Genomic DNA, 21648 nt, shown 5'->3' with positions numbered 1-21648 from the left:
GGCAGAGAGTGGGGGACCTTCGGATATGGAGGTCTCTGACTCTAGTTCCCTCCTAACGGATAAAAAAAAATCACTCAAACGTGTTCCAAATACGGAAGATACTTCTTCTGGGGACGAGTCAGCTAACCCTACCAAGCCTCCCTCCAAAAAACTAGCAAATCTCCCATCTGCCCTTAACGATCCCACTCTACCTTCAACCTCGTCTTCTCCCTCTGTTCTTCCCGCTCCTTCTCAACCTTCGCCTTCCCACTCTCAATCCCCGTCCTCGCCTTCCCCCTCTGTTATTCCCACTCCCCGTGTAAAGGTCTATCCAGAAGATGCGCCCGGAACTGGTCCCTGGGTTGTTTTCTTCAGGCCTAAGCCAAATGGAAAGGCGTTGAGAGTCATGCAGATCGCGAAAGATCTGGCAAGGTATACCTCCGTTTCGGAAATTTCGAAGGTTAGACCAAACAAATTGCGAGTTGTCGTGAATGATCGAAAAGACGCAAACAAGATTGTTGTCGATCAGCATTTTACAATTGAGTATCGGGTCTACATTCCCTCTCACATAGTCGAAATTGAGGGTGTGATAACCGAAACGGGCTTGACGTGCGAATACATTACGAGTGAAGGTACCGGCCGTTTTAAAAAACTGCCCTCGACGACTGTTAAGATCTTGGGTTGCCGCCAGCTCGGAACAGTCTCCCATGAAGGAGAAGAAAAGAAATTTACGCCGTCCAACTCGTTTCGAGTCACCTTCGCTGGTTCAGCTCTCCCTGACTACGTGATGGTAGATAAATTGAGGTTAGCCGTGCGACTTTTTATTCCAAAGCCAATGACTTGTGTAAAGTGCAAGTCAGTTGGTCACACGGCTGCTTATTGTGCCAATAAAGAACGATGTGCCACTTGCGGAGAACAACATGAGGGGAAATCCTGCAGTGCGACTGAGCATAAGTGTCCATATTGCGGGGGATCCCCACACGTGCTCTCAGCTTGTGAAACATACAAGGCTCGCTGGGAGAAACAGAAGCGCTCTTTGAGGGAACGCTCTAAACGCACTTTCGCAGAAATTTTGAAGGGCGCTTCTCCACTGGCTCAAGAACAACAACCAATCAATACACACAATGTCTTCGCTACGTTGCCAGTTGACGAAATGGAAGCGGATACAGCTAACGGGGGCACGCCGTTTATTTCTCAAGGGAATCCCCGGCGCAAAAATGTGACCACTCCCAAAGTTCAAGGACAAGTCCCTCCGGTGATACCCCCTGTTAGCTTGCCCAAAAAATCGAGTGCAGCGGATAAGCAAAATCAGGTCCCTCCTGGCCTCCGTGGTAATAGTTCACCTTCGAACGACCCAGCACTCGAGGGGACATCAAAAACCCCAACTGTCCCTGTTTTTCCGTCAAGTTCAACTTCCCAATCGGGATTTATAAAGTTGTCTGACCTTGTGGATCAAATCTTCACGTGTTTTAATGTTTCCGACTCCATCAGAACCATTGTCACCGCAATGCTTCCAGTACTAAAGACAATTTTGCAGCAATTGATGCAAACATGGCCCCTCCTTGCAATGATTATCTCTCTTGATGTCTAATTTAAATAGAGAGGTCGGAGATATCACTGTTTTACAGTGGAATTGTCGTAGTCTTATCCCTAAATTGGATACATTCAAATTTCTAATTCATAAACTCAATTGTGATGTTTTTGCTCTATCCGAAACCTGGCTCTCTTCTCAAAATGATCTCTCTTTCCACGATTTTAATATAATACGCTTGGACCGCGATGATAGATACGGAGAGGTACTATTGGGGATCAATAAGTGCCACTCTTTTTTTCGAATTGACCTTCCATCTATTGGAGGGATCGAAGCTGTTGCTTGTCATGCAAACATCAGAGGCAAAGACCTCTGTATTGTCAGCTTGTATTGGCCTCCGAGAGCTGCGGTTAGCCGCAAGCAACTTGTTGACATGTGCTCACTCCTTCCTGAGCCACGATTAATCTTGGGAGACTTCAACTCTCACGGAACTGCCTGGGGGGAACCGTACGACGATAATCGTTCGTCGTTGATATATGACCTTTGTAACAGCTTCAATATGACCGTTTTGAACACTGGGGAAACAACACGTGTACCTAAACCTCCTGCTAACCCAAGTGCTCTTGACCTCTCGCTTTGCTCGAATTCACTATCGTTAGATTGCAAGTGGAATGTAATCCAGGATCCCAACGGTAGTGACCACTTGCCAATCAAAATTACTATCACCAATGGGTTGAATTCTTCTGAATCAATAAACATGGCATACGACCTCACAAGACACATTGACTGGAAAAAATATGCGGACGCGATTGCTCTAGCCATCAATTCCAGAGATGGTTTGCCTCCATTGGAGGAGTATAACTTCATTTCTCGTTTGATCTATGACAGCGCGGTTCGCGCTCAAACGAAACCCATCCCAGGTTCCACTATTCGTCGAAGGCCTCCCAATCCATGGTGGGATAGCCAGTGTTCCAAGCTTTATGGAGATAAATCGAATGCATTTAAAGCTTTTCGGAAACGTGGAACCATTGAGAATTTTCAAACGTATTTGGACCTTGAAAATCAATTTAAAAACTTTATCAAAGGGAAAAAACGTGCTTATTGGCGAAATTTCGTGGGAGGTTTGTCACGAGAAACGTCAATGAAAAAATTATGGACAGTGGCTCGAAACATGAGAAATCGCTCTTCATCCAATGAAAGCGAGGAATATTCACAACGATGGATTTTTAATTTTGCACGAAAGGTTTGTCCCGATTCCGCTCCTGTGCAAAAAATTGTTCGAGATATACCACATGATAGGTGCGATCTTGATTCCGAGTTTTCGATGGTAGAATTCTCTCTTGCTCTGCTTTCATGTAACAATTCTGCTCCGGGATCGGATAGAATTAAGTTCAACTTGCTGAAAAACCTCCCTGATTTGGCGAAACATCGCTTGTTGAATTTATTCAATCGGTTTCTGGAGCATAATATTGTTCCAGATGATTGGAGACAAGTACGAGTTATAGCTATTCAAAAACCCGGAAAACCCGCGTCCGACTTCAATTCGTACCGCCCAATAGCAATGCTGTCTTGTATACGGAAATTGTTGGAGAAAATGATCTTGTTTCGCCTTGATCGATGGGTTGAAACGAATGGCCTACTCTCAGATACACAATATGGGTTCCGCAGGGGCAAGGGGACGAATGATTGTCTTGCGTTGCTTTCTTCAGAAATTCAAATGGCTTACGCCGAAAAAAAACAAATGGCTTCAGTATTCTTGGACATAAAGGGGGCCTTTGATTCTGTTTCAATAGAGGTTTTGTCAGACAAATTACAATCTCGGGGTCTGCCGCCTCTATTGAATAATATGTTATATAACTTGCTTTGTGAGAAACATTTGAACTTTTCTCACGGAGATTCGGCAGTAAGTCGGGTCTCGGCAGTAAGTCGGGGATGGGACTCCCCCAGGGCTCATGTTTAAGCCCCCTTTTGTACAACTTCTACGTAAGCGACATTGACAATTGCCTTACACAAAATTGCAGCCTAAGACAACTTGCAGATGATGGAGTGGTGTCTGTCGTAGGATCAAACGAATCCGACCTGCAAGAATCCTTACAAGATACTTTGAACAATTTTTCAACCTGGGCCATTGGGCTAGGGATCGAATTCTCCACGGAGAAAACAGAGATGGTGGTTTTTTCTAGGAAGCATAAACCAGCAAAACCAAAGCTTCAACTTTTGGGTAAACCGATCACTCATGCTATGTCATTCAAGTATCTTGGGGTCTGGTTCGACTCCAAATGTACTTGGGGGGCCCATATTAGGTATCTGAGTAAAAAATGCCAACAAAGAATAAACTTTCTCCGTACAATTACCGGCACCTGGTGGGGAGCCCATCCCGAAGATCTTATAATGTTGTATCGAACAACTATTCTCTCAGTGATGGAGTATGGCAGTTTCTGTTTTCAATCAGCTGCCAAAACACACCTCATTAAACTCGAGCGAATTCAGTATCTTTGTCTCCGTATCGCGTTGGGATGTATGCCCTCAACGCATACCATGAGTCTCGAGGTTTTGGCAGGCCTACTCCCACTAAAAGATCGCTTCAATTTATTATCTCTTCGGTTCTTCATCCGGTGTAAGGTCATGAACCCATTGGTGATCGGAAATTTTGAGCAGCTGATCGAGCTAAATTTTCACTCGGGATTCATGAGTTTATATCATGAATTCATCTCCATGCAGGTTGATCCTTCTTCGTATATTCCCAACCGTGTTTGTTTCCCTGACTACATCAATTCCTCTGTGCATTTTGATCTGTCCATGAAGCAAGATATCCATGGATATTCAGATTACCAACGATCTTCGATGAAAAGTATGGGGGTATCAATTGTGATAATATGTACTTTACTGATGGGTCCACTATAAACGAGTCCACAGGATTTGGAGTGTTCAACGAATTTTTTAGCACCTCACACAGTCTTCAGAATCCTTGCTCAGTGTATATTGCTGAATTGGCAGCAATACATTGGGCGCTGGACAGCGTCGCCTCACGACCTGTTGAACACTATTACATTGTAACGGATAGTCTTAGCTCTGTCGAAGCTATCCGTTCAGTGAGGCCGGAAAAGCACTCGCCGTACTTCCTTGAGAGAATACGAGAAATTTTGAGTGCTTTATCCAGACGCTGTTATGTCATTACCTTTGTTTGGGTCCCTTCACATTGCTCAATTCTGGGTAATGAGAGGGCTGACTCATTAGCAAAGGTAGGTGCAATTGAAGGCGATATTTATCAGCGTCAAATCGCCTTCAATGAATTTTATTCTTTAGTCCGCAAAAATACCATAGTTAACTGGCAACGCAAATGGAACGAAGATGAATTGGGCCGGTGGCTCCACTCGATTATCCCTAAGGTTAGCCTTAAACCATGGTTCAAAAGTCTGGACTTGAGTCGGGACTTTATTCGAACCTTCTCCCGACTCATGTCCAATCACTGTTCGTTAGATGCGCTACTCTTTCGTATTAATCTTGCCGACAACAATCTTTTTGTTTGTGGCCAAGGTTACCACGACATCGAGCACGTTGTTTGGTCGTACGAGCTGTATCTTGTCGCCAGATTGAATTTAGTAGTCACCCTTCGGGCCCGAGGAAGGCAGCCCATGGTGCCGGTGAGAGACGTGTTGGCTCGGTTAGACCTTGATTACATGTCCCAAATATATGTATTCCTTAAAGCTATCGATCTTCGTGTGTGATTGTCCTTATACCCTTAGTTTTTCCTTTTCCTTCTCCTTTGTGAGAGATCGGATCCCTTCTTAAGAATAAGATGAAATGTAAATACATATTAGATATAAGATAGGTTTAAGAATTGAGTGTGATGAGTGTGATTGAGAGTGTGAGTGTGATCATTGTCAACATATCCTCATATCCCCTCCTTTTCCTGAAGAAAATATGTCACCCTTCTAAACTCGAGTTGACCGCGAGTAATCGGTTTCCTATATTATTAACATTAGAATTAAGGAAAAATGTATATATACTAGTAACAATACAGTAAGGAGTTCGGCTCCTTTAAACCTATGTAACTGAGCCTGTAAAAATAAACGATTTAAATAAAAAAAAAAATTGCCTAAGACACCATTTCGATCAAATAACCCGTTTTGGCGTTATAGTTTATTTTGAAAAGATACCATTTTTACAAAACTTTAAAACTAATATCATAAAATATATACCTAGTGCCGAACAAGTTGGCAATGATTCAGCTAAATAAAAAATATGAAATTTAAAAAATTCTTCGAAAATTGTATTGATTGGTGGAATGCCTCACATACATTAATGTGTTCAATGTCTGTTTATTACATATGGGTTGTATGGTTGTACGATACCATTAGACAACTTCACCACTTTCAATGCAATTGAACTTATTTTCTGTACTCATAAATCGATTTTAGAGCTTCATTTTTAGGTAATATAGCTATCTATTTTTAGGTAATCTTTTGAATCGTCAACTGAAAAATTGTGAACTGAAATTTCTTTAGAAGCACAATTCTCAAACGAGTCATCACTCAACACAAAACAACGACAATTCTCCTCATTCTAAGAATTTCGAGAAATCTTGAAGTCGAACCACCACCTGAAAATGGAAAATGGATCGCGAGATGGGATAACCGGATGAAACATCACACTCGATTCGTTCGTGGGCTGTGCGTGTTGAATTATTTATGACGTACAACAGATTGTACAATTCATAAATTTCCTTCGAATTTCTATTCGTCTTGCCCTTCTTGTATCCGCTTGCGAGTGTAATCGCTACCATTCTATTTTCTCCAATTTGTCATCGTCCGATTAGAAGAATTTTCTCTACCGTTTGGGGGAGACACCCAAACAGAGGCATTTTTCCACTGACAACAATTGCTTTTGGCATATAGAAGTCCTTTCTGTTTGTAGCTTTCAACGTTTGCAATAGATCCTCTTCAATTTTCCAAACCGAACCAATGTGACGTATGAATGTCGCAATTAAGGTTGATTACGGTGTGTCATGTTTGAGAATGCACTTTAATTTCACTGCAAGGAAATAAAATTGGAATAAAAAACACAAACCATTTTATTTCTCACACTTATACGAAACGATGAAACCATTAAGCTACTATATTAACACGATGAGACACAGCATTATCGATATATCAGATCGGAAGTCTTCCAACAAGGTCGGTAAACATGGGAGAAACACAATCTGCTGCTTTCTTCCTCAGATTATCGGCAAGCTGTTGAACTGTATAGTATACCATCCCATCGCACATGCTGCTAACTGATCCATCAATGCGAGAGCAGGAAATTTATACTGCAAGATTTGTGCCCGTATAAATATAGTAAATTGATAAATGATACTACTGAACATCGCGGCACCGGATGTTGATCTAGAGAAGAGGGCAAACATGTGCCGAGAAGTACGTCCTGATTTTCACCATTTGAGCTCATTCGATGGCGCTGTCGTCTGGTATTTCTAGCTGAGATATTGGGCAATGTCGATCCAGCTCCTGGCAATCACTTGATTTCAGATACGGAAAATACGTCTCATCGCCTTGGGGTAAACTATTAGAACCGGTGGAACTATCGTCAGTTGTTGCAGGATGTCTGTACACATATAGTTTATTTTAGTGGGATATTAAGACTATTAGCACACGTTTCCTCATGGATGGAAGCGAACAAATAGCAAAGTATATGGCTGACTTACGAGAAAATTCTGCGGAACAGCTTGAACAGAATTCCACTGCTCGGTGTGATAGCGTTCGATATTTCACAGAAAGTCCTCAGAACACAAGCCCTCCCATCGAAACCATGACTGAAATATAAACTAATTAGAAGTGAACATATGAAACTATTATCAGCACTAACGAATGCAACATTTCTCCGAGCGACTGATGTAGGTCTCTTTTTGTTATTTTTAGCCCTGGAGGGTTGTTGTACTCCACATTCAAACGAAATCCGACGCCTTGAGCCCAGATATTGGTGGAATCTACCATTCTGTCCTTGACGTTTACACGTATCTTAAAGAAACACAATCATTCACATTTATCAAATCATAGTTTAATTTATATTAAAACTTACGAATCCTCTGGAAAGGTCGCGAAAAATCAGGTATCGCTTTCGGCGGGAAAGAACGGTCGTTGAATTTCCACAATCACTGTTGTGATTATCGAAGCCATAAACTATGGACACGAGCATCGCAAGTACCAACATAAACCACGTTGGATTCATTTTCATTTGCTCTGGCTGAATGCGAGAGAAGCTCGATCGAATATGCATCAGCGTCGCGTTTCGTATATTTGTCACTACCGGAGAAAGTTCCGAAAGCGAGTGACCTCTATTTGCGGTTCATATTGACGAGAATCGATCGGCTTTGACCCAATCACACAATTTTATAGACCGGAACGCGTCTTGACCACGTTCGGGTGAATTAGCATGGTAGACTTGAATATAGGTGGAATATTGGAGCATCGAGAGAAAGTACCATAATTTTAATTCGTGAATTTTTGCAATGTGTTAATTGGATAAATCTGAGAATCGAAAATATGATGACGTGCGACCAAGTGTTATTTCGTGTTCATCAATTCAATCAGTATACCAACTATTCGGAGTAAGAATTCTTCTACCTCATTGTAAATAAATAGATCGCAATGCCGAAAACCATAACTTTCGATAATTAAAATCTTTATTGAACACGTTGAGCCCCGAACTGTTCTTGTTACGCTTTCCATTCTGTACGCAACAAGAGCATTTGCACAATAACAATGTCAGTCCCCGCTCCCACAGATATTCATAGAAAATAGTCAAAATTTTGACTAGACATATATCGTGAAACATCCGAAAACAAACCATTTTTAAAAATATTTCTTTATTTTGTAACTTTCAGTCCCCGTGATCAACGTTTTCCTAACGAAAAGCTCAACGTCAGTCCCTAGAAGACGTTCGCTCACGCTAAGCAAATGTCAAACACAAACGATAATGAGTAGACTTTGGATTTTGTATGGATTTTTTCCTACTATGTAATAATTCAAATGTAATTTTCAAATGAAGTGTTAGTAAAACCAAGGGATTACTCTAAAGAAGCAATTGTGATATTAATTTTATAGTTATATTAAGCATTTCAAGATATTAGAACAAAGTGTCCGAAATATGATTCAGGACGGTAATTTTCGTTCGAAAACTTACAGAATAAAGTGTCCGAAATTTGATTTTTTTTATAAATAGTGTCCGAAGTTTGATTCTTATTCGCTTCATTGGAAAAGAATTTTATTCGATGATTTTTTATGTTTTCAATCAAATAGGTACCAAAGTAGAAAGCTTATTGAATTATTTATTAAAAATATCAACCAACCAGGTATTATACCTGTGCAAAAAGTTTAGATCTATTTTCTGCACCATATGCCTTCGCGCGCAAACGATTTGAATTTCGAATACTTCACAGTAAAAAACAAATATTTGAACACAGAACTTAACGCGTGCGCTTAAATTAGGTTGGTGAAAAAATTGGGTGAAATTCGAAACTATTTATCATATGCATATGTTATAAAATGTGTTGCCTATCTAAAGGTAGCTTCATAATGTCTCTAAAATATAAGTCTTGGTCCTTATTGGCGAAAAACTCTAGCAATATATTTTTACAATTTTCTCTTGATCCCAAATTTCTTATCACTTTGGAAATTTTGCAATGCGTGAAAAAGGTGTTAAGTTGAAATTCGGGGTGAGTTAAAACGGAAATTATAACTTTTGCTAGGAATGTTTTAATGCAATCCGCCCCTTTGTTTACTATTCCTTGTTCGGTGAAATCAAAGTAAACATTTTTGCGCGCTGAATCAATCGGTGCGAAACCATACAAACCATTTTTAAGCTTTTGAAACAGCTCATTATTTGCGCATTTGACACTCCGAAATGTCATCATTTCTGCCAAAGATGTAATGTTTTCTGCCAACGCTTCTTTGGGTGTAGTATCCATTTTGCGTGTATCAATCTATTCCCCCACATCTCACGTGTACCAAAACCCTTTTTCCAAATGTTCATATGTTTATAAATAAAGTTTAATGTTTATAAATAAATAAATAAATAAATAAATAAATATGCGGCAAACAGATTTCAATTTTGTGATTTAGTTTTTAGTTTTTTTAAGATAACTTTCAAGTTATACTTCGAAAAAATCGATTCAACTTGCCCCGGTGTACCTTAATTGTTTAGAGCCAGGTCCAGACTATATGGTGGATACATTAAAACATCCCAATCAAGCTCTCGGAGTTGTGTGGCCTTGCGTTGTCCTGATGAAACACAACACCTTTTCTTTTGACCAATTCTGGACGTTTCTGGTCAATCGCTAGCTCCAAATAGTCCATTTCTTGACAGTAGAGATCTGAATTTAGTGTATTGCTCTAAAACAATTTAAAACATTGAAAAAGAACTTAGAATAAAATTGAAAATAAAACAATTTTTAAATAAATTGAATTGTACGTATTTGCAGTATCGGCACCATAAACACCATTCACAATTTTAGCGATCTGGTTGTATTTTCGCCTTTATGAAAGGAAAAGTCTAAAATGTACCGAATTTTCTCTTTGTTGACATACTATGTTAACACCTTGTAACTTACAACTGAATGGAACAAACAAAAAACAGCAAAAGAATTTGTTTTAGTGTGAAATGACACCATTACAACGAAATTGTATGATCGATGTAACGCGAGATATTGATCACTGAAGCCAGCTACCGATAAAATTATGGATAACTTTTTTCCCAACCCAATATATTGGGCGCTCCTTGTCAGACTGCACGGTTACATTCACGATTTGCGTACAATACGTGCAATTAATTTTTTGACGTAGAACTGCGTTTTCAATAAGGGTGCCATATCAGAAAACAGGTCACGTTTTTATGAAATAAACTTAATGTTAATAACTATTTTTGTCGCGAACGGATTTAGACGATTTACATACCAAACGAATCGGAAATTCCCTAAGATTTGTTTTTTATGCTATATATTATAATCCCCTGATGTGTAAACGGATTGAATTGATGAAAGCTAGAAGCATTTCCATTTTCCCATACATTTGTTCTGCTCATTCGTAAGCTTACCTCCCCATGCCGTCAATAACGAGCAACGTATCGGCGATCAACGATGGGGAATGATTTAAAGTCACCGTGAACAAAGAATAGAAGAAGAAGAAGAAGAAGAAGAAGAAGAAGAACGAAGGAGAATACTTTCCTGGAGCATAAATATTGGAACTCACTGAGGCAAACTTTCAGTATCGTTCTAGATAAGAAGCAATGAACTTCACTTGTTCTTCCTTGTTTTGCGTCATAATTGAGCTGTGGACGTGATCAAAGTATTACTCGCTGATGTCTCTCGCATTGCAATCATTACATCAAACTGACGTCATTTCATTATGATTCTGAACTACACAATTGTGTGGGGAATGATCAAACTAGACCATCATCGGCTCACCAAGAAAATAATTGTTCAAAAATTTCGCGTGTCATTTGGTTTCGCATGACAGTAGCAAGCCTATCTCCACCAAGGATTACCGCTAAGCTAATCTAGACCGGAAATATTAATAGAAAGGAGTTCTGTTGAGAACAGTGCAAATCGAAGATAAGTTTGTGTCTGTAAAATAATATCTGAAGTTATTAACGACAGACTTGACTAAACAATAGTATAGTTCTACGTCAACAAAGTGGTCGTGTCTTGGACACAACCTCCTATATGTTTTTGTTTAATTTTTTTCAAGTTTTTTAAATTTTTTAATTTTTTTAATTTTTGTTTTGTTTTATTGCAATACACTAAATTCAGAACTTCAACAACTGAACCATTGAAGTTAGCTATTGACCAGAAACATCCCAAATTCGCAAAAAAAGAGGTGTTGTGTTCAATCAAGAAAACACCTGTCTATAGTGACTTACAAGAGATTCCGGGAACTTGATTGGAACGTTTTAATGCATCCACCGTATAGTCCGGAACTGTCACCAAACGATTATCACCTTTTACTCGCATTGCAATAATAATGAATTACTTTTCTCCAACCTCATATTTGAACCGTATTCTCTATGATCTGCTTGTATGCTTGTATTTAGCGTAGTCCCACATTGATAAAAATTTGACTTACTTCTTGATGACCGATTGATCTGAAATATGGAACACACCTACTGTCTACTGTCATTATAATTCTGCGTTTTCAATACTCACAAAAATACAATTTGGCCGCCGCTACAAAATGGCTGATTGTATATTTTCTGAAAATAAAGGTTGATTGGGATATGTGTTTTAAATTCATGGACTTGACTTGGAGAACACATTACATTATGAAGAGCGCCACCACAAAATGGTTGACTGTGTATTTATTGCAACCCGCTCAAAATTTATATTAAATGAAATGATTTGGCTAACGGAATACAGTACATCAGTGAAAAAATGAAACAAGAAATAACAATTTTAAAAGAATTTTTGAATGATTACATTGTAGAGATGTATTCTAATGACGCAGGAATGTACTAAAAACTAGAAAATAGAATAAATAATTTTTTTTGTTAAGTTAAACGGTTTCATTATGATCAAACATAACTTAATAATACTGATAATGTCTTCTTCTTCTTCAATGGCACTAACGTTTTTAGAGGAACTTCGCCGTCTCAACGTAGTATTACTTGCGTCATTTTTATTAGTACTTAGTTGAGATTTCTATGCCAAATAACACGCCTTGAATGCATTCTGAGTGGCAAGCTCTAGAATACGCGTGATCACGGTGCAAGTCGGAGGAAATTTCTTTGACGAAAAAATCCCCCGACCAGAACGGGAATCGAACCCGAACACCCGGCATGTTAGTTATGACGCTAACCACTCGGCCAAGGGAGCACACCATACAGATAATGTACTGAATACTTATATTATATTAATGGGAGTAGAGGTAAGTTTCTTCGTTTTTTTCAAAAATTAATACTTAATTCTGCAAAAATGGTTACAAATTTAATATTCAAAGAAATGCTCATCGCTAGTCAGAACTTTTTCCCATCTTCCTGGCAATTCAAGGATCCGTTTGCGAAAATAATCGGCCGGTTTGTCGGCTAACCACGAATCGATTCAATTTTTGATTTCATCAAAATTGGAGAAGTGGTGGAGAACCAGGCACCAAATAGACAGCATAACCTTCCGTAACCTTGGCCGTGGTATCCATACGTTGCCCGACGTTTAGGATTGTCGTAATGGACCCAATTTTCATCGCCAGTAACAATTCGATGCAAAAAACCAGTTACAGTTGTTCGCACGTGAAAAAAACGGCGTTCGACGTCTCGTGGCTTTAATTCATACGGCACCCAATGTCCTATCTTTCGGATCATTCCCATTACTTTTAAACAAATCGGATATGGTTTGCTGATCTACTCCTACCAAGTGGATCTGCAAGTTCTTGTTGCATTTGTGACGGATCTTAATCGAATAAAGCCTCCAATTCTTCATCTTCAAATTTTTTTGACGGTCCGGAACGTTCTTCGTTCTTCCAAGTCAAAATTACCACTTTTAAACCGTGAAAACCACGTCTGACACGTTCGCTCAGTTGGAGCATGGTCACCATTCATATTGAAATAATGAAATAACACTTCCCGCAAAACACTCTCGTTGGTACGAAATTCGACTAATTGAAGTGGTAAATCGCTTAAATTTGTTGACACTGTATACTGACACTTCATACTGAAAAGAACGCGCAATGACAGTAGCTTTCCAACGAATGTCTGGAAATTTGATTCACTGGAATAATACTCAAGTTACGCCATCTGTTGTAAAACCGAAGATTCACCTTAACGTTTAAATATCACATTTTCTCTTGAAATAAGTGATATTCGAAACAAAACAAAAATAATCTGTATATAATCTGACCTGTGTATGTATATTGAAAAAAATTGCTTTGAAGCTATTTCCAGCAAAGCTTATCCCAGATAGTGTTACATTCACTCTTAGACCACCCGCAGACTGCAGACTTTTTATCGTCCGATAGAAATTGGGGGTTTCAGAATTATTTTTAATGCCAAATGTCTTCAAATGTTTTTCAAGGTAACTCCTAAACACATATTTTTACCTTAATGGTGTATTTGGAAAAGTTGTGGAAAATTATAATCAAGTTCATAAAGTTTCATGAACATGGTGGTATAACACGACAAACATATAAAAAGGGCCTATTTACTATAAAAAAAAGACAATAAATTAGATACATTTTTTTAAATACATCGAGGATGGCTCACATCAGGATTCATAATTTGTGGCTAAAAATGATTGTTAACATACAAAAATTCGAAGTTTCTAAAATTCATAAAAATTCGATGTTCCACAAAGTTTTTTTTTATCCAAAATATATATTTTTATTAAGACTCATATGGCGTCAGCCTAACGGGGCCGGGAGTTCAATATTTCGACAATGTTTGCTTGCAGCTATGTTAGTATTATGTAACCGATTACTCGTGGTTGGGTCGAGGTTAGTATTACAGGTGTTCTCATAATAGGGATGTTGCAGTCTTCAATGCTTGACAATGCAAGTGTGCCCGACACGGGATACTTCCTATTGGGATGCAGCTGACCAGTTTGTCAAAAATAGTTTTACCATCTTGTACCATTTTTCAAATTTTCTGCATGACTTCTATTTTATATGAATTTTTTTTTAGAAAAATAAATAAAAATATGTATTTTAGATATTGCAAATTAAATTTGTTTTTTTGTAAATAAAAAAAAGTAATAATTTTTTTTCTCAGTGTACTTTGTTTCACGTTTAGACATTAATTCTCTATAACTCTTTCTAAGACACTGTTTTCTAAGACACGGTAGGACACATAGTTTTTGTGATATAAATTATCAAAGATTTCTCTTAATAAAATCGATACGCCCTATTCAAAAGTTACACTTGATTCAAAAATTTCCCAAGTGCTGTGCAAAACTCAAATTTCCTCCAACCCAAACGGAATACAAACTTTCGTTTGAATTAAAAATACAAGTTTTTAAAATCTGCCTTTTTAGTTCGATTTCATTTGGAATTGCACCTAACGTATCGCTGGTCCCATTTCATGAACAGTTATAAATCTGGCCTTCCATATTAAAAATGGCAAGCCCGTACCAACGAGGCAACAATTGAACGAAATTGATATTGATTCTCTTCATTTGATTTTTTCATTTAAAATTGTAAAAGATCAGGGAAGCTACCAACTAATTTGACGAAAAATTGCTTTATAATTGGCCATTAATTACAACTTCGTCAAGCAAAAATTGTACAACATTTACCAAGAAATACTAATTTACAAATTAAACATCGAGTTACAATGTAAATTTTTCCATTGCGTATTTGTCTAGAAAAAGATAGGGTAAACCTTTCACTCCAATTAGCAACCACGAGCAATGACTTGCTCTAAAAAACACTTTGTTTACTGCTATTTCGAGCACAAAGCAGTATAGCTCAGAGACCCCTGAATGGGACAAGTACTTTTCCATTCTATGTGTGCCCTCATTTCGGCACTAACCACAGAAAGGCAGGACTACTTCATCATTACTTTTACGGTAAAGTGTGGCCTACTCTTTTTTCACACCATGTGTATAATTCTCACTCTCGACGCGTCACATCTCGGCCAAAACTGAAATAATGAAAGAACGATGTCTACTTTTACTTTATTTTAGGCTGCGCCCAGAAGTGCCCATTTCATACAGTCGCTTTCGTTCATCTGGTTGATGGTGATTAATGGAATTAAAGTGCGCGGAAAATTATAACATAGATTAAGCAGGAACAGGTGGAAACTTTTCGCAACTCAAGTTTGGGGGAAAAATGAACGTTAAGTTCGACAGTTAACACATGATGAAATATTTGTCGAATAAGTGTATATTTTCAATTGCGTTGTTTGCAATCTGTGGATTAGAATTGTTTTCCACCGAAGTGATAATACAAAATGGAAACGATGTGATCGGGATCAATGGGCTTTCGGGAAATGAAAAACATGACGAAGTAAGAGTGCTCTCGCGAAAAAGAAGATTTATACAGTTTCCGGAAGGCAGTTCTTTTCAAGTTGGTTAGTATCAGTGGGCAAAAATCTCAAATACCCAACGCCATGTGGTTCCATATGCCATGCATATAATTATGTGCAATTGGGCATACTTCATTCAGTTTCCATGGCAGTTAAAAGAAAAGTAAAGAGTTGTATGTAATTAGTGGAATACCAATTAAATATAAGCTGAAGTCGAAATATAGAACTTTGCTTTTATCGTCAGTGGAAGAACAGATTATATACTGGTGTTATCTCAATCCTTTTTTTTTCTCCCAGTCTACGATCAGACGATTCCCGTAATCGGTAGTACCCTCCTGTTCACTGTGGGCGTGACGGTTGCTTTGGCTTATCAGTTACCGAGTATTTCGTTTGGTGAAATTTTTCGAATGCTCCAGGAACAAGCAGTTAATGGCACACTCGACCGCATGGACGTAAACGTCAACGGCACCACTCTCAATAGGATAGATACCAACGTTAATGTCAACAGTGGATATAATAAACACTCGTACTATTATACCAATCCCAGCAGTGAAAAAAGCCACTTCACCAGCCCAAGTGGAACGAAAAACATTTTAAGCTACAATTATAACGCACAGCATCCGCAATCGAATGCAGGCTTCCCGAATAAAATAAGTTATTACACGGAAGCGAATGATTACGGAACCGGTGCGTATGATAAATATCCCACCAAATGGCAGCAGCGATGGAGCAGTGATTTTGAAAAATTATCGCATAATTTTGTACCACAGTACAATTCAACTCGTAAGGATTGGACAAGTCTCGTAAATAGGTGTGTTTGGAACAAGTGGCCTAATTTATAGCCTTTTCATCGCAAATTTCTCACGCAGGTACTTACAAGACTGGGTTCGTAGACATCCTCCCAACTATAAATTCGGCAGGAAGCGTTTCTATCCAGTTTTCGGTAAAAGAAGCATCGATGAGCACACACATCCTGAGGACAAGTTTTTTCTGAATCATCATCGATCGACACGACATGATTTGTATAGGAAAATAGAAAAATTCTTGGACACGTAAGGCTGATCAAATTTTAATCGGAAAAAAGCGTACAAATTGACACATATTTCTAGCAAGGGCCATCACGGTCACCATTGTGTTTTACGGGCACTTTGTGAAAGTGGTCAACGAAGACACAACGCAAAACCGGAATCTTTTCTGCGGGAGATTATGAAGGCGATATTCAGGTACACATTTCAAAAATTACCCAATTCACATCAATACAAATTTCTAATTAAAGCTTACCAACTACACACGAGACTCCAACACATCACGCTCACAAATTGTACGACGAGGCCCACGGACACATTGGTGATTGCGCAGAAAAATATTCATTCTGTAAGGACAGCATTTGGTCGGATGATTTTGTGTTTTAAAATCACATACGGTGGGAGTGTGCATGATTTCCGATCAAACAAAAGTTGCGATACCAAATATTTGCTATGTAGAGAATATATGACAATAAAATGAACTATTTATAAACAGTTATTTTGAACGAAGATCTCCTCCCAAATACCACCAATGATAATCTATCCCTCGGATATTTTTCGTTTCACATATAAGGTTGGAAAAAAAATTATCGGGTAGACAGCTCTCGTAATTTATTGATCAAACTCCAATCAATGCTCATTAGAAATGTGACATTTCTCACTACAAGAACTACTTTGGTGTATGTTTTGTTCAGACGAAAATGTAAGCCAGGCAACCGATATTGTGGGAAGTGTTCATGGTCCCGATACTGCAATAGTCAATTGATGTTGACCGAGCTATCGGAGTATTGCCTAGGATCTGAAGATCGACCATAAAAAATGGGTGGGTTATATCTACGATGTAACTGAAAGGTTGACGTGAGACTACAGTAGGCTTAGTAATCATTTGTTTGTATTGATTAAATTATTGATTGAATGAAACAATTTTCGAATTCAGTTGAATTCAACATGTTTGCTGTGTAAGTATAGAATTTGAACAAACGCCATGTAATGTAAGACATCTTGGTTCTGATGGCTGTGTTAGAGAACACATTTCGATGGGAACAAAAATTCCCCAAATTTGCATGTATTTTCAATGCTAATTTCCCAAGGCTCCTTGGTTTTGATGGCTGTGTTAGGGAACATACTTCGTTAGAAACAAAATTTTCCCTAACTTGTATGTATCTGCAAAGCGGATTCCCCCAGGCACCTTGATTTTGATGGCTGTGTTGGGGAAACCATAAATCGGACCAAACCAAACGTGGCAGGTAGGGCGTTTAAATAACGGTTAACATGTCATAGTTGTTCAATTGTTTGTCTCATAAAAAAAAATTGTAATAGGTTGTATCTGTGTTTTCATTCTATTCTATTTTTCGTTTCCGCCTCTTGCCCTGAGAAGGGCCCGTGTGGAAAGAAACTCTATTCCATACTCCTCCTCCACCCGTCAAGAAAACAATCCTCTCCCGCTCGACGCTCTGTGGCAACCATGTTGCTTCGATGACCACCAAACGAGAAGTGGCTTCAGCCCAGGTCAGGTTTTGTATTATAGAAACTTTAAACTATTTCAGTTCATTCGTCTCTAGCCTTGAGAAAGGCCCTTGGAAAACATTACTTTACTCCTGCACTACACCTCCACCCTCATTGCCTTGAGAAAGGCACTCGATCCTTCGTCGTCCAGCTTGTCAAGCAACGATGTTGTCCAGTCGGTGTCCACACAAAGAATGGGTGTGGCTTCAAATCGCGGATGGCTTATTGAAACCAAATGTGTTGAAACGGACAGAAACGAATGTATCAATTACTCATTATTGAAAGCTCTGTTCAGGAATGCACACAAATCGGCAGAACAAATGTGTGGGAAAATGAAAATGCTTCCAGTTTTCATTAATTTAAACTGTTTAGGCATTAGTGGATTGTACTGTATATTATATCAAACGAATCTTAGAGAATTTTCGATTCCATTGGTGTGCAAAGTATCAGAATTTGTTCGCTATGAAAATAATTATTAACGTTAACTTTATTTTACATAAACGTGACCTGTTTTCTGATTTGACAACCTTCCTGAAAGACATAGTTCTACGTCAAAACATTTCATTCATTGTGATAGATGCCTAGAAATATTTCCTATCAAGTGATGCAAACGTCTTTCCGATCTATTGAGAAATGTTCGAGTCCATCCAAAGCAATCCAAATCTTTCATTTTCTCCTGCATGTTTTGTGTTTAGGTTTACCCCCCATATTTTCCGGTTGGAAGTAGTCACACGTCAAAACAGTTTCATGATGTTTGGGTTTCAAAAACATGAAGAATCGATTTTTGATTTGCGATTCTTCGGCCTTGTGGAAAAAAATTGACCAATTTCTTGAATAAATGGTAGCTAGGCTTAATAAAGCATAAGGTCCTAGCTCCATCATCGACGAATATCGCGAAAGTCGCCCAAAATCAGCTGATTTTCTAGAAAACATCGATGCTGGTTGCGTTGAAAGCGATACATCCGTGGATCGGATCCGGTGATAATCAACAAACAAAGGGATCCTCGAGTCGGCGTGTTGAATCAAAACTTGTATTTTTCCTCCCGCTACTGCACCTACGCCACACGAAGCCAAGTTTTACAGACTAGAAGATGATCGAACGTGATGACAGCGCTGCGTTTATTCCGTACATCTAGCAGTCTCCGTCTCCATATCCAACTGATGCAGATGTAGTACCATCATGGGCAACCTACAAGACCTTGTGGCTTGGTCGATGTGGAAAAAGCAATCCCCCAATTTACATGTCGCTGTTGCCAGAAAATTCTGCATACTGTTGGCGACCTAGCCAACTGTTATGGGAAGCGCCACCAACTTTTACAGCAAAAGGCCGGAACTGTATTCGTCGCCACCACGGATGTAGTAGCTAAATCTAGCACTGGGAGAGCCGGAACTGGACACGTCGCCACCACGGGATGTGGTAGCTAACTGGCACTGGGAGGGCCGGATCTGGACAGTCACCACCACGGATGTAGTAGCTAACCTGGCACTTGCAATGCCGCTGGGAGGGCTGGAACTGGATTCGTCGCCACCACGGATGTAGTAGCTAAACCTAGCACTGGGAGGGCCGGAACTGGACACGTCACCACCACGGGATGTAATAGCTGGCACTGGCACTGGGAGGGCCCGAACTGGAACTCGTCGCCACCACGGAATGTAGTAGCTAACCTGGCACTGGGAGGGCCGGAATTGGACACGTCACCACCACGGGATGTAATAGCTAACTGGCACTGGGAGGGCTGCAACTGGCACTGGGAGGGCCCGAACTGGAACTCGTCGCCACCACGGAATGTAGTAGCTAACCTGGCACTGGGAGGGCCGGAACTGGAACTCGTCGCCACCACGGAATGTGGTAGCTAACCTGGCACTGGGAGGGCCGGAATTGGACACGTCACCACCACGGGATGTAATAGCTAACTGGCACTGGGAGGGCTGGCACTGGCACTGGGAGGGCCCGAACTGGAACTCGTCGCCACCACGGAATGTAGTAGCTAACCTGGCACTGGGAGGGCCGGAACTGGAACTCGTCGCCACCACGGAATGTGGTAGCTAACCTGGCAATGGGAGGGCTGGAACTGGAACTCGTTGCCACCACGGAATGTAGTAGCCAACTTGGCACTGGGATGGCCGGATTTGTACTCGTCTAGAACTGAGAACTAAATTTGCACTGGAAGACTGGAACTGGTATTCTTCTATTCACCTTTCACTTGGAAGGTTTGATCACTAATAATCCAAATCCTAGATTGGTTTTCATTTTATACTCTTCGAACAATTTGATGTGGCCAATCGTATTCGCTGTTATATTTGTTTTAACGGTTGCTTGGTATGATTTGTTTGGTTACCATAAGAACAAACATTACTGATATGTTGTTTTAACGGTTGCGTAGCATTGGTTGTTTGGTTGGCATGGAGGCGAAATTCTAATTTGACATTCAACGTAGTTTGCTTAGATAATTTATTTCGTGCGCGAACATTCTCCCCCGGTTGGAATTTAATTCCAATTTACTGGCTGTTCATCTTCATTATCTTCGATTGGTAATGGCGCAAGTTTGCTGACAGATCGTCTAAAAATTCCGTATGTGATTAACAAAATTCAAATGGTGTTCTGTCGCGTATTGATTGAATTAACAACGCTGACTGGATCACAAATCGGTTATCAAAATGTGCACTGGAAATATGTTGACGCTGAACGTGGCACAGGATACTAATTTAATTCTTTTTTGCTGTAAATAGCTCGACGCCTTTCAGAGGCAATACTGTGTTTTTAGTTGAAACACGATACTTTTTCTTGATAATTTCTTTCATGATCTACTTACAATCTTCACTGGTTCATATCCGGTTCGAAGGACCAAATGTTGGCGACCTAGCCAACTGTTATGGGAAGCGCCACCACTTTTACAGCAAAAGACCGGAACTGTATTCGTCGCCACCACGGATGTAGTAGCTAAATCTAGCACTGGGAGAGCCGGAACTGGACACGTCGCCACCACGGGATGTGGTAGCTAGCTGGCACTGGGAGCGCCGGATCTGGACAGTCACCACCACGGGATGTAGTAGTTAACTGGTACTGGGAGGGCCGGATCTGGACAGTCACCACCACGGATAAAGTAGTTAACTGGTACTGGAAGGGCCGGATCTGGACAGTCACCACCACGGATGTAGTAGCTAACCTGGCACTTGCAATGCCGCTGGGAGGGCTGGAACTGGATTCGTCGCCACCACGGATGTAGTAGCTAAACCTAGCACTGGGAGGGCCGGAACTGGACACGTCACCACCACGGGATGTAATAGCTAACTGGCACAGGGAGGGCCGGAACTAGAACTCGTCGCCACCACGGAATGTAGTAGCTAACCTGGCACTGGGAGGGCTGGCACTGGCACTGGGAGGGCCCGAACTGGAGCTCGTCGCCACCACGGAATGTAGTAGCTAACCTGGCACTGGGAGGGCCGGAACTGGACACGTCACCACCACGGGATGTAATAGCTGGCACTGGGAGGGCTGGCACTGGCACTGGGAGGGCCCGAACTGGAACTCGTCGCCACCACGGAATGTAGTAGCTAACCTGGCACTGGGAGGGCCGGAACTGGACACGTCACCACCACGGGATG

General features: G+C 40.2%; 2 protein-coding genes across 2 annotated transcripts; one reads left to right on the top strand and one right to left on the bottom strand.

The window, feature by feature from the left end:
- Nucleotides 1-6848: 6848 nt before the first annotated feature.
- LOC129774848 (uncharacterized) lies at nucleotides 6849-7738 on the bottom strand. Its single transcript, XM_055778864.1, has 4 exons — nucleotides 7589-7738; nucleotides 7376-7527; nucleotides 7215-7322; nucleotides 6849-7114 (listed from the first exon to the last, which is right to left on the bottom strand). Exons 1-4 carry the CDS (start codon nucleotides 7736-7738, stop codon nucleotides 6955-6957), a joined length of 570 nt encoding a protein of 189 aa, XP_055634839.1. The 3' UTR covers nucleotides 6849-6954.
- Nucleotides 7739-15189: 7451 nt separating this feature from the next.
- On the top strand, nucleotides 15190-16973 carry LOC129780087 (uncharacterized). Its single transcript, XM_055788004.1, has 5 exons — nucleotides 15190-15556; nucleotides 15809-16322; nucleotides 16381-16563; nucleotides 16621-16734; nucleotides 16788-16973. Exons 1-5 carry the CDS (start codon nucleotides 15343-15345, stop codon nucleotides 16921-16923), a joined length of 1161 nt encoding a protein of 386 aa, XP_055643979.1. The 5' UTR covers nucleotides 15190-15342; the 3' UTR covers nucleotides 16924-16973.
- Nucleotides 16974-21648: the final 4675 nt, after the last annotated feature.

The sequence above is a fragment of the Toxorhynchites rutilus genome, chromosome 3 (genome assembly GCF_029784135.1).
Source record: "Toxorhynchites rutilus septentrionalis strain SRP chromosome 3, ASM2978413v1, whole genome shotgun sequence".
NCBI classification, from domain to species: domain Eukaryota; kingdom Metazoa; phylum Arthropoda; class Insecta; order Diptera; family Culicidae; genus Toxorhynchites; species Toxorhynchites rutilus.
The sequence above is the reverse complement of the archived record's forward strand: the minus strand, read 5'-3'. Positions and strand labels throughout refer to the sequence as shown.

Excerpts from the sequence above, each read along its gene's own strand:
- LOC129780087 (XM_055788004.1), top strand. The coding sequence starts at position 15,343 with ATGATGAAATATTTGTCGAATAAGTGTATATTTTCAATTGCGTTGTTT. Across the intron at positions 15,557-15,808 it reads AGGCAGTTCTTTTCAAGTTG|TCTACGATCAGACGATTCCC; the intron begins GTTAGTATCAGT and ends TTTTTCTCCCAG. Across the intron at positions 16,564-16,620 it reads ATAGAAAAATTCTTGGACAC|CAAGGGCCATCACGGTCACC; the intron begins GTAAGGCTGATC and ends ACATATTTCTAG.
- LOC129774848 (XM_055778864.1), bottom strand. The coding sequence starts at position 7,738 with ATGAATCCAACGTGGTTTATGTTGGTACTTGCGATGCTCGTGTCCATA. Across the intron at positions 7,528-7,588 it reads GCGACCTTTCCAGAGGATTC|ATACGTGTAAACGTCAAGGA; the intron begins GTAAGTTTTAAT and ends TGTTTCTTTAAG. Across the intron at positions 7,323-7,375 it reads CTCGGAGAAATGTTGCATTC|TCATGGTTTCGATGGGAGGG; the intron begins GTTAGTGCTGAT and ends TTTATATTTCAG.